The following is an 18745-nucleotide window of genomic DNA, read 5'->3' on the forward strand; positions in this document are numbered from 1 at the left end:
CATTCTTTGCTCATGGATTGGCCTTTTCGTCAGTCTCCACCCCCTATGTATGCCTTACAGTGCAGTTATGCTGCATCAAGCTCAGGACAGTATCTGTGCAGAGCAGGAAGTTAGACACTTTCACTTTCAAGGTAAGATCAAAAACCAATAACGTGTGTGAGTGTTGTGCATGTGTCCCTGCTTTAGTCCTTTGATGAAAGGTCATTTTTTCCATAGCATACAGGTCCTCCACAATGTCCATCCACTGTCCTAGGCTTTGAGGGTCACGTTTCAGCCAGCTCCTTGTAATGGCCTATTTACATGCTAGTATAAGGATTTTAAACAGATAAATGTCCTTATCATCCTCTCCACTTGTCATTTTTAAGTTGCATTAACTTTACAAATTAAGTAAATACAAGTAAATTGTGAGTTAAGTCAACAATTAGATATAAAGTATGAATTAAAAATACACTAAAATAGTAATAGTTACATTTACTTTCTTTTTTCAAGGCAATCGGTTCCCAATACTACTTTCAGTAAAATTAATTTGTCCGAGTTTACAGTGTATACTGAAAATCAAAGCATGGCTTTATTCGTAATATTGCATATGCAAGTCAGCAACTAAACTAATTTTTTTGTACAGCCGCATTCAAGTGTTTATCCATTTGACACACGTCACATACAACCGGTGGGGTGACATGTGCCTTTATTTTGAAATGTATTCCGGAAGCTCTTCTGCTCTTGCGTTCCGCTTGTCACGCTGGTGTTATTAGAGGATACAAACAGAAGGTTAGCCAGGTTGACAGCAAGTAATCTCAAGGCAAAGAAAGGGATTCGCTGCACCGTCGTCGCGGATCGATACTGTTTGTGTTATGAGAAGAGGACACTGGCTGTGTTAGGACTGTGGTGAGGAAATAAAACCGTCATTAGCTGTGCTAATGCTAGTCTCCTACCGCGCTGCCGGTTGTAACGTGTGCTAGCTTAATCTGTTAGCTTGTTTGGTTCCGACACGAGTCCGCTCGTTTATTACACGATCTTCAAATATTTGTCATAAGTAACTGACAACAAACATAAATATGATATTCCAATGTATCGCGTGTTTTTAAGTTGAACGATATAGTGTTATTACGGACTTACATGATGGTTTCACAAACAGTCGGATAACTTCATGTCAGCTATCAACGTTATTTAACGAGTCAGTCAGCGTTCCTGGCAGCTAAAAAGTTGTATCACTGCAATATCATGTCAAACTTAGACCGAGTAGTTTGCTGAGACCATTCTGATGTAATGATCATTGCTAATTACCATTGTTAATGTGCGCTGATATAACTGTGTGCCCTTTTTGACCCCTCTGTGTGTGTGTTTAGATTGAACAGCATGGCTGCAGCTCCTCCGCTCAGACGGTCAGATTCAGCTCGGGGGGAGTTTTCCCCTCTGAAGCACTTTGTTGTAGCCAAGAAGAAGATAAGTGATGTGTTTGAACAACTCCTCAACTACGTGAAAGAGACCTCAGAGTTTGTAGAGGGTGAGAGACTTTGCTCATCTGTTTACCATCTGTCAGTCAGCTCTGGTGGGCTATGTTTATTTTATTTGAAACTAACCAGGATTATAGCACTTACAGTAGCACAGTCTTGCTGAATATTATGAGTTTCGGTTTTGATAAAGCATTTGCTAAAGGGATTTAAACAACGTTTTGTGTTGAAATTTGTTGTGTTCCAAATTCTAGACTTTCGATTTTCAATTTTATTGTAAATGCATATCGGTTATCGGTTGTTAACCACTAATAATTGGTAACGGCCCTAAAAAAAAAACACTATCAATGAATGCCAAAGTTTATCATCTGTCAGTAAGCTGTTACAGTCTAAATGGCTCATGAAGTTAGTGTGTGTGTGTGTGTGTGTGTGTGTGTGTGTGTGTGTGTGTATGTGTGTGTGTTGGACAGAAACCTGTGGAAATAAAGCTTTGGAGAACATTGCCAGTCAGGACCAGAAGTTGGAGATTCAGGCGTATGCTGACAAACTTGCTGTCATTAAGGAGGTGCTGGCACGTAGACACATGAAAGTGGCCTTTTTTGGCAGGTAAAATTGTCTACACACACACACTACGCCTGAATTTTATTTTTTAAAGAACATTGTGTTTAACATTTTTCATGTGATTCTCAAATGTTTTTATTTTCCACAGAAGCAGTCATAAGTGTTGTAATGTGTATTAATGTGTAATTGAAACTAGTCCTTACCCAAATTCTTAAGGTAGCAGTTTTGCTTTCACTTTTAAATTGACTAGTATCATTGATGCAGCATTGTTCAGTCACCTCATTCATTTTCTGTTGTTAAAAACCACTGTGCATTATTAATTTTAATGAATCATGCTGTGCTCTGCACTGACGCAAAAAATACCTTCAATCCAAAACACAATAATAGGGTAATAGGGAGGGTGTGTCAGAGAAGTGGAATTTCTTCTGTTTGATTCAGTTATTAGTTGTAGTTTCTTTAACCTCCTTACACTGAAAACATTCATTTTAACCAGATTATATCAATCCGACCCGTTGTGGCCTCCTATTTGTGTTGCAACAAAATTAGTATTTGATGCCCGATGACCTAACATTTGTTCTTTTTGGGAGTAATGTAAATTTACAGTAGCATACAATCACTGACAGTTTTGTCTGTTTTTAGGACCAGTAATGGTAAAAGCACAGTAGTCAACGCCATGCTGAGGGACCGCGTCCTGCCCAGCGGGATTGGCCACACCACGAATTGCTTCCTGAGTGTGGAGGGTACTGACGAGGACAAGGCCTACCTCAAGACAGAGGGCTCGGATGAGGAGAAAAGCATCAAGGTAAATGTCAGTTTAATAACCACTTTGGGAGGAAATCTAAACCTTAGACCCAAGTTTAACCTTTAAACAGTAGCCCTCACTTTCCTTTTTTACGGTTGTAGAAGTGTTGTTGTTCTCAAGCTGATAAGCTTTATTCCTCCTCGTGATAACAGTCAAGCTCATATCATTGCACTGATTCTTTTACAGGCAGAATAGAATGGTTTTATAAGCAGTAATTTATATTTTTAAAGTAAATATATTCATAAAATGACCATTTCAAATTGGTAATATGGTTATTTAAAGGTCACTAAAAAGATCAAGTGGGCTACTGGCTTGTGTTAAAACCCCCAACATGTGTTAACTTAGCACATGCTACCTGAGCCTACAGCCGTGTTTACAGACATACGTTAGGTATGCAGGATACTTACACTGGTGTCAGGTGTGTGAAATGAGGTCAGAGACTTCCCTTTCTCTTAACTTGAACACACTGAGTAATGTTGACATGAGTTTAACTTAATAAGTAGCTTCATCAGTTTCAGTCTGTGGCCGTCTGTTCGTTTATATTTCCACATTAATCTGTTGACTGCTCTTATGTGGTCCTGTCTGCAGGATTAGTCAGAAACTAATGTGACTCTCTAGTGAAATTAACCTTATTAGCTGTTAATGTTAAGACAAGCTTAATGTTAGTTAATGGTATAAGAACCCTAGTGGTGTGAAACATGTCTGATAAAAGCTGCCAGCATTTCACTGTTAAGTATTACCTAATTGGCTCATATTGTAAATTATACCCTCCTGCTTTAAATGTCTAACAATTAACTATGCTGCAGACATTTTAGAAGTATGGAAACCTTCCTTTCAGTAACTTGAATAAAATAAACTATTTATCTCATAAAAGGTGTTTAAAGAGACAGCCTCATGCTCAGATCAAATTTCCAGGACTCAACCACATATAGCTTGAGTTAAAAAAAAAAGTCATAGTTTTTACAATAACAGGAAACTAACATCGTAATAATGGTAGTTCATTTTTTCTTATTTCGGAATGTAAACAGAAATACTGATAGCTGCAAAATGCCTTTTCATTAAACAGAAGTCATTTTAACAGCCATGACTTCAGTTTGTTTACATCTCCTCTGCAGACTGTAAACCAGCTGGCTCATGCACTCCACATGGATGAGAGTCTGGACGCCGGCTGTCTCGTCCGTGTATTTTGGCCAAAGACCAAGTGTGCTCTGCTTCGAGACGACCTGGTGCTTGTAGACAGGTAACATTTAAATCAGATCTGGAAAGTCAGTTTTATTACCAGCTTCAGTGACTTTAAAAAAGTGGGATGAGCTCAAATGGACATATGATGTCATGCATTTTGACCTCTTGACCTCTCGTCCACTTCCTTAGCCCAGGGACAGATGTGACATCACAACTGGACAGCTGGATTGACAAATTTTGCCTGGATGCTGATGTTTTTGTGCTGGTGGCCAACTCTGAATCCACACTTATGAACACGGTAATGCCTCGCAGCCTCATAAAGCTCATCAATATCCTGTGAAATTGTCTCATTTAATGACTGATTGTATGTTTGTTGTGAAATATGTCACTGTCTTACAGAAAATGTTTATTATTACTCCTTCTTTTAGGTCTTTTGCCCACAAGTGTTTGGATAATTTGGACAAAAGTAAATTTATGAGTAGATATTACAATTTCTATTTCCAGACATGGTCAATGTTCCTTGAAATGTCTTTTAGTGTCCATCCAAGGGGATGATGGGACAATAATTAACAAATATTAACAACATACCACAATACCAAGCTAAGTACGTTTGCAGTTATGTCAGTCACTTATATATACGTAAAGAGCCAGCGTGGATTTTTTCTATCCTGAGCTGAGTACAGAGTGGAGAATGTGGCTGCCTGTGTTTGTACTCAGCCGCACAGGCCCCACTCTTGTTTCTGTCTGCTCAGGCATTCATGCAATGTGAGTCTGGACACAGAGTCAATCACAGCGCTCCTTAACCCGGCAGCAGCGCTTAAAGGGAAAGCAAACACACATTTCCCTATGGCCTGTTCAGTGGAAATAAATCCCAGGCATTATGTAAATAATGTAAGATAGTAAAATAGCCGCATCATGTGACAGTGAGAGCCTGCAGATGATGAACATTTTTATCCATGTGGCCAACCAACTTTGCTGTCCTGGTGTGCAAAGTAATAAATGGGTTTGCCCAGCCTTAAATGGACTGTATAATAATACTCTAGTATGCATGGGAGCATGATTCTTCCATGTTCTTTTTAAGTTGTAAGGTTTAACATTTAATTCTCGGTTTTCTACCGTTCCGTGTATACCTGGATATGAGTTTGTTCCATGAACTGTTGGGTCTTCACTTACAGGGGTAGTGTTTGGGATACAAACAGTAGTCATGGCAGAATATTCATTTTGACTAATTCAACACTTGCGTTTAAACTTTGGCATGTGCTTTTGGTTTGGGGTTCAAAAGTCCAAAGCTGATGCTGGATAAGGTTGCTAGGCCTTTAGTTAAATACACACCCACATTTTTACTGAACCTGCATCCCATTTCAGCTGGTATTTTTCTGTAATATACTTGGTAGTTTCATTAAATTTTTTTTTTTTTTTAAATAAAATGAATGTCTGTATTCCTGGATAGAGCCAGACACTTGGTGTATAGTGTTTACAACCAATGTAGATACTGACTTTGAGTCCTCTTATATTTATCTTGTTAACATGCATTTTGATGTAGCACCATGGCAGCTTACCAGAAGATAAGAAATTAACAATTTTTTGAGAGGAAAAGAGACATTAAATGTTGATGTATTTTGCTGATTTGATCATCTCCTTTTCTCTTCCCCCTTTTACCATCTAGGAAAAGCACTTTTTCCACAAAGTCAATGAACGTCTGTCAAAGCCCAACATCTTCATCCTCAACAACCGCTGGGACGCCTCAGCAAACGAACCTGAGTACATGGAGGATGTGAGTCAACCGTCTGATGTGTCTGTCTCATATCAGAAGCAGTAATATTTACGGAATGTTTCTGTCTCATCATTTTTACAGATTTTTTTGTAAAAATTGGGGGTTTTTTAAGAGCAGAGAAAATTTTACAAATTAGCTGGAAACCTAAGCACGTAAAAGCACTTAACTTGACATAATATTTCTCTGAACTTATAACTATTCAGCGATGTATAGATTCTATTATCCATAGTGCACCCTAAGAATTCAACACCTCTTCCTCCAGGTGCGGAAGCAGCACACAGACCGTTGTGTGAACTTCCTGGTAGAGGAGCTGAAGGTCGTGGACCGTGATCAGGCACCCAACCACATTTTCTTTGTCTCCGCCAAAGAGGTGCTCAACTCCCGAATGCAACGAGCACAGGGCATGCCTGAAACAGGTGAGGCTTCACACTATAGTTGATGCTGCATTTGTGGAGGATGGAAAAACTGTGTTCATATCTTTATGTTTGATGTCCTTCACAACCAGGCAGGATATATGCTGCTTACCAAACCAAGCTCCTAACAACTGTGTTGAAATAGCAAAAGCATTTTAAATCTTGAACTTCACTAGATTTTTTTTCAAAGTTTTCTATTAACCTTTTTTTTAACCTATTAGGGAAATAGTCATTTATTACCTTTATTATCATTAAATTAAATTTAGCTCAACCCATTTGCTACATAGGTGCCAGCAAACTCCATAAAATAGTGATTACAAAGGTGAAAATAAACCCAAATAAATAACAAAGGCTTAAAAGCTATACAATTAGTCAATAAACACTGATGTAAATGATGATGTAAATGTAAATGATGTTAACACCTGTTATGGCATATGGTCTCCAGGTTGATGCAAGTTGTGTATTTGTGTTGTCACTGTATCCAAAGTACGTTTCATTTTACATGCAATGTGATCATTTCATCCAACAGGTGGAGCCCTGGCTGAAGGCTTCCAGGAGAGACTGAAGGAGTTCCAGTGCTTTGAGAGGAGGTTTGAGGTGTGTGTTTGTGTGTGTGTGTCCTCTCTATATCTTACAATGATTTTATTCCCACTTCTTAAAGCAAAATCTGTTTTCTGACTGATCCCTAACAGACAGATTTTGAAGAAAACAGAGTCGTTTTCAATCATTTTTGGCACATTTGTAATTAGATGCTTATATATTTACTACCAGGAAGACCTCTCAACAGGTATGCCTCTGAGGTGAAACCAGTGTCAAATCAAGCCAAAGCAGCAGATGACATGGATGCTGATAAAGTTGATAAACACTGTGGTTGGTGTAATAAGGAGCTGAGATTTTTTTTTTTTTTACATTGTCTGGCTGTTGCTGGTGAGAATGAGTTACAACTAGAGACAGAAAGGAAGTCACTATAAAGAGAAGTGAGGCTATTTTTTCAGTTGTTCAGACACGGAGATGCAGACAGTGGCTGCTCTGAACCAGAGCTCACTTCATTGTTTCGGTCACACAAACTCCTCAGGTATTTGGAAATACTACTTTTAGAAATTCGGTTGCTTGGTAAGTGTGAATGTGTGTGTGCATGTTTTTCAAGGGGTGCATTTGAGATTATCGCATGATGAAAGAAATTAAACAACTCAAGACGCAGTACTCCTAACAGTAACAATTAACCCAACCAGTCAACTACCCGAACATGGCTCAGTGGTTAGGTTTCACCACCAACCATGCAATATGACGCTGGCAGCTCCAGGGCCTTCTGGACCAATCACTGTGCCTTTTCCATCAACCTGCGTCTTCATTGCTGAAGTCTAGATTCACTTAGGCGAGGACATCTGTTTGTTTTCATTCCGCTTTGATTTGTTCTGTTGTCACAGTTTTGATTGTTAAGTTTTCTGTGTTTTTTGAGATGTTTTGAATGTAACTGGCGGGAACTTAATTGTGTCCATACTGGGAGGAAATTATCATTAGACTAAAAGTTATAATCCTTAAGATTTCAGTCATGGCTGATTCGTCAAAACCCCTGTTTACAGCAAGTGCTTTTAATATTATGCTTTCTGAACACTTGTTGAGCTGCTATGATGTCAGTAATACTAAAGAAAGCAACTGCTGTCTCTTTTTACAATGCAGCCAAACAAACTCATGTTGTCTTCATAACAGTCAGTCACTAATGAGAGAGCAACCACGATCTGATTTTGTATCGCAGCAGGACACGGTAAATTTGGAAACCTTGCTGAGGAGTTGGAGGTGTGCAGCTTTTCTGTGACAAATTCCTAGTGTTTCCTGCGGCTGCTTCACAAAAAAAGCACCAATGGTCTTGCAAATTTAAATCTTTAAATGTGAAGAAGAGGAGCATGAAATGTTGAGTTTGTATCGGCAGTAGCTTTACGCCGTTAGGAGAGTTAACAGAAACACTGAGCCAAGGGCTGGGCAGTACATCGATATTGTGAGGAAAGTAAGCGTTGTCTTTTACTAGTTTTAAAGGCTGTATTACAATATAGAAATGTAATTTTCTGAACTCATTAGACTGTTCTGACTGATCACTTATATCCAAATTACTCATGATTGCTCATCACAAATCTTGTCAGTTTTGTGAAAGCAACCATAGCCAAGCCTAAAATGTTGTTGCAGTGTCAATGTTGAGGTATTTAGTCAAAAATATGTAATATATATAATATAAAGTCACACGTTATTACATTTATGCAATCTGTGGATCCCACTCGTATGCAAAGGCAATTTGAATCCAACTTGGGAATGGCAAACTCCACCACTAACGATGGAAACTACTTTACATAGAGATAATTACTAAAGGTAAATATTTAGAGTGGCTGAAATCAAAAAACGGATGCCAAGAAAATCTCAAGGATATAACTAAAAGTCAAATAATAATAACGACACTTTTTACAAAATCTGCCTGCTTTGCGGGACCTACTGTGGATTAAGGAGCAGAATAGTGAATTATCACCATGACAATTGATAATTTATCCCACAATGACACAATAGTTCTACTGCTACATCTACAGTGTTTTATTTGTTTGTTTGTTTTTAACTTTCCTTCATTTGCATTATTGATTGTGTTCACTTGATATGTTTTTATAATTTCTGCTGTAGTTTAAACAACACATTACTGTGACTTTACAACATGCGGGCTGTGGGATGCAAGATAAACACACTGCTGCTGTCATTTTCACACCTGTGTTTCCATTTGTTTTCTTCCTTTAAGTTAAAGTAGCAGGTGTCTATCTTGTCCTCTGTTCGTCCCTGGTAGCGTGCACATTCATGCACCCTATCCAGCAGCAGCCTCTATAGCTGTCACAGTAACTTGTGTGTTATGGCCTCGTAGGAGTGTATCTCGCAGTCAGCAGTGAAAACAAAGTTTGAGCAGCACACTATCAGGGCCAAGCAGATCACAGAGAAAGTCAAGAGCATCATGGACGCCATCAACATCGAGGCAGCGGAGAAGAGGTGGGTATCTTGCTCCATACATACATTTTTAGTGGGAGTAGATTGGTAGAAATGAAATTTTCTGCACGTCTAATGTTGTCTCCTTTTGACAATATCATGAAGGTCTCATAGAAAATAGTAATGTAGCTGTAACATAACTTTAATGACATTTTGTTTAATAATAGAGGTATAAATTAAGTAGGAGATACTATATTATTGGCTTTCTCCAAATTCAGCTTTCTTCTGTGTTGCAGTTTGTTTACTTAACTTGAGGTCGTTCAAATGTTAGTTTGTATTTGTGACTTTATTTCCTGTTGGTGGGTTGGCGCTTCAGAGTGGCGGCACTGGAGGACAGAGAGTATCAGATGGACCGCCTGGATTTTGTAAAGAATCAACTCAACTTGCTGATTGATGACATCAAGAAGAAGATCAAGGCCATCAGTGAGGATGTGGAGTCAAAGGTAACATAGAATAATAATGGTGTAAGAACTATTGTAGAAACCTTTTTCAATTCAAAAAGCCCAGAATCTAAATATATTCAATTAATTATCATAAAATTGGAAATAATTAGAAATATTCCATTCAAGAATATTTTAACCAACAAATTGTTGGCTTTTTTTATTCTTGATTCAAAATATTTAACAGTCCTGGTCCTACCTTCTCCTGTGCTGATGTGCTGTAGCTGAATGATAACTGTGTGTTTCATCCAGGTATCCACTGCGATGGGAGAGGAGATTTGCCGTCTCCACGTCATCGTTGATGAGTTCCACAGTGACTTCCACCCGTCGCCACACGTCCTCAAGATATACAAGTCTGTAAGTAGAGGCACAGATTAACTATTAATAATAATCTAAGTTGCACTGGTTACATATGGATTCTGGTCTCCTTTTTTTGTATTGACTGGTTTCTATGTAACTTCTGGCTCCTGTTGCTGTTCTCAGGAGCTGCTTACTCATGTGGAGGACGGGATGGGCAAGAACCTGGCCTTCCGGTGCAGTGATGCCATCAACGTTTCTGTCCAGTCCTCTCAGAGATACATGATGGGTAATTAAACTGCACACATAACTGTGTACAAAATAGTGAAGACTGAATGGTAAAATGAATGGTGGGTTTTCAAAAATCATAATTTTCTGAGAACCTTTCCTTGCTGAAAAGGCCAAAGACATAATCATTTCCTAGAAAATGACCTCAGCACTGATCTCCATGGTCTACAATTGTTTTTTTTTATACTCAGTCACTCATTTAGAGAGTGTTGCTAAATTTAGTCAAACCCTCAGGCCATGGTCTGTAATGCCCAGTGCCCTGCTATATTTAACCTCCTTGCTGAATGCCATCATCCCATGCCCCATTATGCTACAAATGCGTCACTGTCAGGCACGCATGCAAGCTGTGCTCAGTGACAGTGATGTTGAAAAGGTGCTAATGTGCCCTCTGATGAAAAGGACTCAGGTGCTGTCATGAAATTGTGGTGTGATTTTTCCCTAAGGTGAGATCAGGAAAACATTCAAATCAAATGTACTTTTTTTTTGCTTTACAAACCATGATGATAATGTGGTTATTTCTTGTGTTGTTATTTTCTGTTGCCATGTGCCCAAAACATAATTATCAACAGTAAAATAAGCTGACACTAAAATAAAAAAAGTTCTTATTCAGGAGAGTTCCTCTCTAGTGATTTAAAAAAATCATCTTTGTTCATCAAAATTATATCTTTTTCTAAATAGTTTAGATGCAACTCTACACCTTTGTCTCATTTAGTATGCGTGGGTCTGTTAGTATGGAATCGGTGCATGCCTCTATTTCCACCCTTGAAACTTTTGTTTGGCTCAGAACTTATTTTCTGAAATACTTCAAAATCCAGTGTAAAAATGCCATGGGTTTTTGTTGAGGGAACCAGGGTGAAGTTAACTTGAGGGCTGGCCACCAAAAAATGTAGGCCAACCCTCAAGTTAACTTCACAATGCATATGATGAGAAAATACTTATCATATGCATTGTAGCATATAAAATACACCATATGGACATGTTAAGTAGGTTAAAAACTACGTTTTTTTTCATAGGAGGGAGGTCTTTAACATATTTCCCCTTGTGCATCAGTGCATGTTTAAATACAAATTAAGCTACAAATGATGTCACTCATGACTGCTGTTAATTTCTGTTATGTTCTTGCACCACGTTTTCCTCCTCTCCAGAGAGCATGCTCCCTCTGCTTCCGTCCACGGCCCAGAGCCAAGTCCACATGCTGTTGCCCAGCAGGAAGTTTGACCTGAGTTACGACCTAAACTGCGCCACACTTTGCAACGACTTCCAGGAGAACATTGAGTTTCAGTTTTCATTGGGCTGGACAGCGTTAGTCCACCGCTTTCTGGGATCTGTCAACGCACAGAGAGCACTCAAACTGGTGGACCAGAACTTCCAGGTACAGGCTGCTGCTGTGAGTGAGAGGTGGTTACATAGTAGGACCAGTTTCTTTGATTCTTATTGCAATATTTAATTTCAGTAGTTATTCTTGCTTTTGGTGTGATTTGGCCTAGTACACATAAACACAAAACGTACATTGAAGAAAGTTTTAAAAACTCCTTTTGTACCTCAGGCCTCTCGACCAGTGCTGCCCTTGGCCCATACCCCCTCCTCGGGACCACCCTCTACGATAGCCCCACCCAACAATGAGACAGCCCTCATGACCCAGGAGGACTTGATGGTAGCCATGGCAACCAATGTGGCATCCCTCACATCCCGCACGTCAATGAGCGTCATCATTGTTGGAGGAGTGGTATGTTGTTTCTAACATTGTTCTTGCATGTTAACGTCCAGGATGAATGTACAGTTATACATTATGTCTTCAGCTTCTGTTTGGTAAAGACTTATTCTCTCCTTAAAAAATATATGCCTTTGAAATAATGAAGCATTTGCCCGAAAGCTCCAAAAAAAACCCCATAAAACAACTGACCTGACCTGTGCAGAGAAATTCATAAGCAAGATCTTGAAATTGTTTTTTGCGCAATGTATTTAGCTCCAACATAACAGTAGAACTAATTGGATTTCACTTAGATGTAATTATAAATTTTAAATCCAGTGAACCTGCAAAGGCACAGCATGTTAATATGCCAAATAATACTGAGAACAGGGCACTAAAATTGTTGCTGTACTAGAAAAAACAGATACAAAGTCTGTGGGTCTGTGATTCAAAATAAAGTGTGTATTTTTACAAACTTGACACATTCAAGAGTTACTTTTGGTCCACTCAGAAAGCACCGCAAGAAAGTGTGTAGCAGGTTATCGCAACAAAAGTTGGAACTTGTATAGAAATTATTTTCACTAGAAGATAATAAATATCAGGTATAATTATTTGTATGTAAAGAAACTTGACATTGATCAGTTGCTGCATATTGTCCTGATTACCATCCCTGATAAGGCTGCTCTAACAGCGAGGGAGCTAACCCAGCTTCTGTGTATTTTTTTAAGGTGTGGAGGACAGTTGGCTGGAGGCTGATCGCCCTATCAGCCTCCATGTACGGCATGCTGTACCTGTACGAGAGACTCACCTGGACCACAAAGGCAAAGGAGCGTGCTCTAAAGCGCCAGTTTGTGGACTACGCAACCGAGAAGCTGCAGCTCATTGTCAGCTTTACTAGTGCAAACTGCAGCCACCAGGTCCAGCAGTAAGTAATCATACAGTATTATTTCTGTAAATTCATAGCAGAACAAAGACATGTTCTCAATATACAGTGTGTCACGGTTACAAAGTACAACTGTAAGATGATTTTCTGGTTGTTCTTTCAGTCTGTTTGGATAAGATTACAGCAATTTTCATCACTACAGCAGGACCAAGAAAATAATTACATTTATTTAATTTGAATTTATTAAGCTCATGCACTACATCATAATGTTTTGAATGTTTGGGTTTTTTTCCCAATTAGTTTTTGATGGAATAAGGATGAACTCCACACTAAGCCATTTGCAGTAATGCATATTGTATTTAAGGATTGATTAATCCTTTAACATTTAGCACATAAACCATAGCCCCTTTTACACTGCCTGTTCAAGGCGGGAATATCATGCCATTTTGCAGTCCCACCATTCTTTATAAAACCTTTTTATAAAAGGTACGATCATGTAATAGGGAGACAGTCGTTTCGCCTTTGAGCCAGCAACGGAGGTATTAACAGTGCCAAATCAAGGCCTATGTAAAAGGGACAGCCAGCAGAATGGATCATGGGTGGGACAGGTCGGACATTTTGACTGTGTCTTATGTGTGCGTCCCAACGGTGGGAAATCAGCATTTAGCAGGTAATTCAAACAAGAACAACAGTAGCAGCTATAAACGTCCGCAAATTATGAAAACAGTGAGGTTCAGGAGCTCCTAACTAAGGAAGAGCTAGGTCACCATACAACAGGGACAGTAAATATTTATTATTTACATGTTTTGCCATTGTTAAGAAAGAGCTGCTGACACATATTTTATATGTCACATTAGAGGCCCACTCTGTTGTGTTAAACGTCACACCTGCCAAGCCTCTTTTGCTTCCGTGATGCCAGCATGCTGTCTATAATCACACATTTTAGCGGCACAATGCAGCTTTGTAAAAATGTAAAGGCAACATAGAGTATGGACTTCGTAGTGGCACTCGAGCATGATCTCTGTGTAAAAAGGGCTAATGTTTATGTTGACATCAAGCACTAATTTCCCTGCACCATTCCTGTTTTCGCTTAATGATATTTAACCCACTGACAAAGTCTGACACCCCATAATGTTCCCACTTTACACACACATACAAATCCCTGCCCCACCCTCCTCTGGGCCCCACCCAGCCTTCCCTTTTGTAGCAGAGCTAAATAAATCAGCGCTGCGATGCTGTGTGCCCTCTGTGTTGCCAGGGAGATGGCGGCAACCTTTGCTCGGCTCTGTCAGCAGGTGGACCAGACGCAGAAAGAGCTGGAGGCTGAAATCCGCCAACTGACAGCCAAGATAGATCAGCTGGAAACCGTCCAGAGCCACTCCAAGAGCCTGCGGTCAGTCCAGTTCCTTTGCTCATTGGGGGCAACGTGAAGGGTGGAAAAGTGGAGAGTAGAGGGGAAATGATGATGTCTGGAAATTTGTGATGGGCTAGTCTGGGGGACAATAAATATCCAAGAGGATATGAGAAATACTACAGGAACAGAGAGCTCCCCATGTTTGTGAACAAATAGAGCTTGCTTTAAATTAGATTATTGATACAAAATTGGCCATTTAGTTACTTAAATGGGTATTTTAGGCAGATTAGGTATGTCTTAAAAGGCAATATTTCCTGCTCTTGAAAGGTTTGTGTATTGCTTATACTGTACATGTTTGACAAAAAGTCAGCTGTTCAGTCATGACGAACATTTGACATTACTATTTACATAATTCAGATATAACTTAAGACGGTGGTTCCCAACTGGTGGGTTGCGTACCAAAAGTGGGTTGCGGGTTCATTCATAATGGACCACAAGTGACTTGTGAACATGTCACGGTTGTAAAAACACATTTTATTATTAAGTACAGAGCTGCAAACTGTTAAGGGCCTAATTTATAAAGCTTATCTGTTTTGTTTTGTTTTGTTTTCTGTACAGAGACCATTTTATTGCCCTTTGGCCTATTAAGAATCTATACCTTCCCAGCATTTTTATGCCACTGGTCGTGAAGCAATACAGTGAGTGCAGAATTATTAGGCAAATGAGTATTTTGACCACATCATCCTCTTTATGCATGTTGCCTTACTCCAAGCTGTATAGGCTCGAAAGCCCACTACCAATTAAGCATATCAGGTGATGTGCATCTCTGTAATGAGAAGGGGTGTAGTCTAATGACATCAACACCCTATATCAGGTGTGCATAATTATTAGGCAACTTCCTTTCCTTTGGCAAAATGGGTCAGAAGAGGGACTTGACAGGCTCCGAAAAGTCAAAAATAGTGATATATCTTGCAGAGGGATGCAGCACTCTTAAAATTGCCAAGCTTCTGAAGCGTGATCATCGAACAATCATGCGTTTCATTCAAAATAGTCAACAGGATCGCAAGTAGCGTGTGGAAAAACCAAGGCGCAAAATAACTGCCCATGAACTGAGAAAAGTCAAGCGTGCAGCTGCCAAGATGCCACTTGCCACCAGTTTTGCCATATTTCAGAGCTGCAACATCACTGGAGTGCCCAAAAGCACAAGGTGTGCAATACTCAGAGACATGGCCAAGGTAAGAAAGGCTGAAAAATGACCACCACTGAACAAGACACACAAGCTGAAACGTCAAGACTGGGCCAAGAAATATCTCAAGACTGATTTTTCTAAGGTTTTATGGACTGATGAAATGAGAGTGAGTCTTGATGGGCCAGATGGATGGGCCCGTGGCTGGATCGGTAAAGGGCAGAGAGCTCCAGTCCGACTCAGACGCCAGCAAGGTGGAGGTGGGGTACTGGTATGGGCTGGTATCATCAAAGATGAGCTTGTGGGGCCTTTTCGGGTTGAGGATGGAGTCAAGCTCAACTCCCAGTCCTACTGCCAGTTTCTGGAAGACACCTTCTTCAAGCAGTGGTACAGGAAGAAGTCCGCATCCATGATTTTCATGCAGGACAATGCTCCATCACACACATCCAAGTACTCCACAGCGTGGCTGGCAAGAAAGGGTCTAAAAGAAGAAAAACTAATGACATGGCCTCCTTGTTCACCTGATCTGAACCCCATAGAGAACCTGTGGTCCCTCATCAAATGTGAGATTTACAAGGAGGGAAAACAGTACACCTCTCTGAACAGTGTCTGGGAGGCTGTGGTTGCTGCTGCACGCAATGTTGATCGTGAACAGATCAAAACACTGACAGAATCCATGGATGGCAGGCTTTTGAGTGTCCTTGCAAAGAAAGGTGGCTATATTGGTCACTGATTTGTTTTTGAATGTCAGAAATGTATATTTGTGAATGTTGGGCTGTTATATTGGTTTCCCTGGTGAAAATAAATAATTGAAATGGGTATATATTTGTTTTTTGTTAAGTTGCCTAATAATTATGCACAGTAATAATCACCTGCACACACAGATATCCTTCTAAAATAGCTAAAACTAAAAAAGCCCCACTCCAACTTCCAAAAATATTCAGCTTTGATATTAATGAATCTTTTGGGTTCATTAAGAACATGGTTGTTGTTCAATAATAAAATTAATCCTCAAAAATACAACTTGCCTAATAATTCTGCACTCCCTGTAATATGCACGTTTTCGGTTGCAGTGTTATTTATTTACTAAGTTTTAGGTAGTTGCACCTCACTCTTGCAATTCTTCATTCTTCAATATGTATTATTCCATTGTGTTTTAAGCCCACTTGTTTCCATTTTGTGGTAATTTATTGTATCGTAGTTGGTCTAAATGTGACGAGTGTTTCTTTCTTCTGCAGACATAAAGCGACGGCGCTGGAGAGACAGTTGGAGGCGTTCACAAACCAGTACCTGCAGCCGCAGCAGTGAGCTGCTCCTCTTCATCGCTCCACAGTTTGGTTCTTGTTGAGCCAATCATTCCTCAGCCAGGCGCTGCCTCACGGTGCCCAACTACACCGCAGTTTCTGTGCGGACAGTAGTGCTGGAAAGATAAACCAACTTCATTAGTTGGTCCATCAACTGAAAAGAAAACTATAGATATTTTGATAATCAAAGAAAGGTTAGACATTTATCAGGCAAGAATACCAAACTTCTGCTGCTGCTCAAGTGTGAAGATTTGGTTCTTGTGTCGTTTGTAAAAATGTTTCTTTTTTTTGTTGTTGGTTTTGTGTCACACCAAACAGTCAATCTGAAGACATTTTTTGGTAACTTGTTCTTTTTTGACATTTTGTAGACTAATCGATTAATCAAAAGAAAAAATATTAATTGATACCGAAAATTATCTGTAGTGTCACCCTTAGAGAAACGTAAAGGCCCAGAAACACGACAGTATTTTCCCCTCCTCCTCTCCCCCTCAGCCAGCCAGGTGTTTCAGGTGCTTGAGAAACTGCAGTGAACAAACTGTAAAACAAAACTGCCTGTAAGACAAACACGTGGACTCATGATGCGTGAGGACGCTTCGATAGAATCTCGGTCGGCGTGCAGGCTACCGGTCGGGTGCTACATTTTGACACTAACGTGCTTCTAACTGTGAATATGCCTTTTTTGACAATTTTTTGAGGAGCAAATGAAGTTTGAGTGTCTGCAAGATTGTATATGTATCTGTTTGGACACATGATCTGCTGTATGTTAGCAACAAAAAATATATTTAATAACAACAGAGGACAGATTATTTCGGAATCATAGGACGTAGTTTAAGTAAATTCACAAAGAAATAATTTGAGTAGAAAGGGAAAGCATGTCTTTAACATACTTTTGGTTCATGTTCTATTTTCTAACTATCCATACTGTATAGATCAAAGGCTTTGGAAATCCTCATATATTTTATAATATTCTGATTTATTTATACCCATTAGACTTACAGTAACATTTACACCAGTCTGCAATTTGTACAATTTTTTTTTCTTGGATGTGTGTTGAAATACCTCCAGATTTGCCTGATTGTATTAAATCACTATTGAAAAACTGATTTTCTGTGCATTTATTTAAAGGACTTTTCTGTGTTAAAGACACAGTTTCATGCTTTGTGTGTATTTCACACAAGGACCACATGCATGTGCACGACTGTGGCTGTGTGAACTGGATTCTGTGAATGGTTTCATGCTATCCCACTGATCAACAGTTGGTGGCTGTTACACAAAGAAAAGGGAGTGAAGAAGACTGCTGGCACACAAACATGGATTTAAACAATACAAAATTTAGGATTTAACAGCATCAATTGGCTTAGGGTCAATTGCAACCAAATGAAACTTCTCACATGTAGGAGAACTACGATGGACGACGCGAAATCGCTAATGGCCCTACCTAGAGTCAGTGTTTGGTTTATTTGTTCGAGTCAACTGTAGAAACTACATGGTGGATTCTGAAGAAGAGAAGAGGACCCGCCCTGTATGTAGCTAAAAACATCTGATTCTTAGTTAATAAAAATAAGATTCTTAGTTTCAGGTGGTTATACACAAATGAAAACAACTTAAGAATTTTATATTACATTTCTGCCAATATCCCCTCAAAAATTACATAATTAAACAATACCACATGAGAGGGAGTGCTGTTGTACTGTATATCATCACGGCTGTGATTCAGTCATGGTGTCATGCCAAAGATAATCACATATACAGCAGGCTACAACAGCTTGCTTTTATAGTTAACAGTTAAACATGCATAATTAGTTAATAGGAATAAGCAACAACAGATTATGACTTGTTTGTTCATCTTTTGATTTTTTTTTTTTTTTTTTTTTTTTTTGGCTCTGCTGACACAAATAGTTTAGCAACAGCTGGACGTGGTAGCTGTTGCCTAGCAACACATAACTTTTTGTTCTGCAATCTAGCCAGCTACTCTGTGTTAGTTAGGTCTACATGTTGTGCATTGCTGCATAGTGGCATGTACATTTCTCTGTGTGTTTCCAGTGAAACACCAGTCTGTTAAATGTTGTGCGTCTGTTTTGACTTGCCGCGGGAGTACGAAAAATCCT

The 18745-nt window shown here is 39.4% G+C and overlaps 1 protein-coding gene across 3 annotated transcripts; it reads left to right on the top strand.

Moving 5' to 3' along the window:
• The first annotated feature begins 746 nt into the window (after positions 1-746).
• Positions 747-17740, top strand: LOC121966761 (mitofusin-1-like). Of its 3 annotated transcripts, XM_042516831.1 has the most exons (19): positions 747-885; positions 1347-1504; positions 1922-2057; positions 2652-2814; positions 3930-4054; positions 4186-4294; positions 5663-5770; positions 6033-6186; positions 6713-6780; positions 9077-9198; positions 9512-9638; positions 9888-9992; positions 10119-10221; positions 11366-11592; positions 11767-11946; positions 12639-12835; positions 14052-14186; positions 14766-14845; positions 16572-17740. In XM_042516831.1, the coding sequence occupies exons 2-19, from the start codon at positions 1357-1359 to the stop codon at positions 16679-16681; spliced, it is 2397 nt and encodes a 798-aa protein (XP_042372765.1). In that variant the 5' UTR covers positions 747-885; positions 1347-1356; the 3' UTR covers positions 16682-17740. The 3 variants fall into 3 exon arrangements, with proteins under 3 accessions (XP_042372765.1, XP_042372772.1, XP_042372778.1); XM_042516838.1 differs by lacking the exon at positions 14766-14845; XM_042516844.1 differs by lacking the exons at positions 14052-14186; positions 14766-14845.
• Positions 17741-18745: the final 1005 nt, after the last annotated feature.

Source organism: Plectropomus leopardus, chromosome 3 (assembly GCF_008729295.1).
Source record: "Plectropomus leopardus isolate mb chromosome 3, YSFRI_Pleo_2.0, whole genome shotgun sequence".
In the NCBI taxonomy this organism is placed as follows: Eukaryota; Metazoa; Chordata; class Actinopteri; order Perciformes; family Serranidae; genus Plectropomus; species Plectropomus leopardus.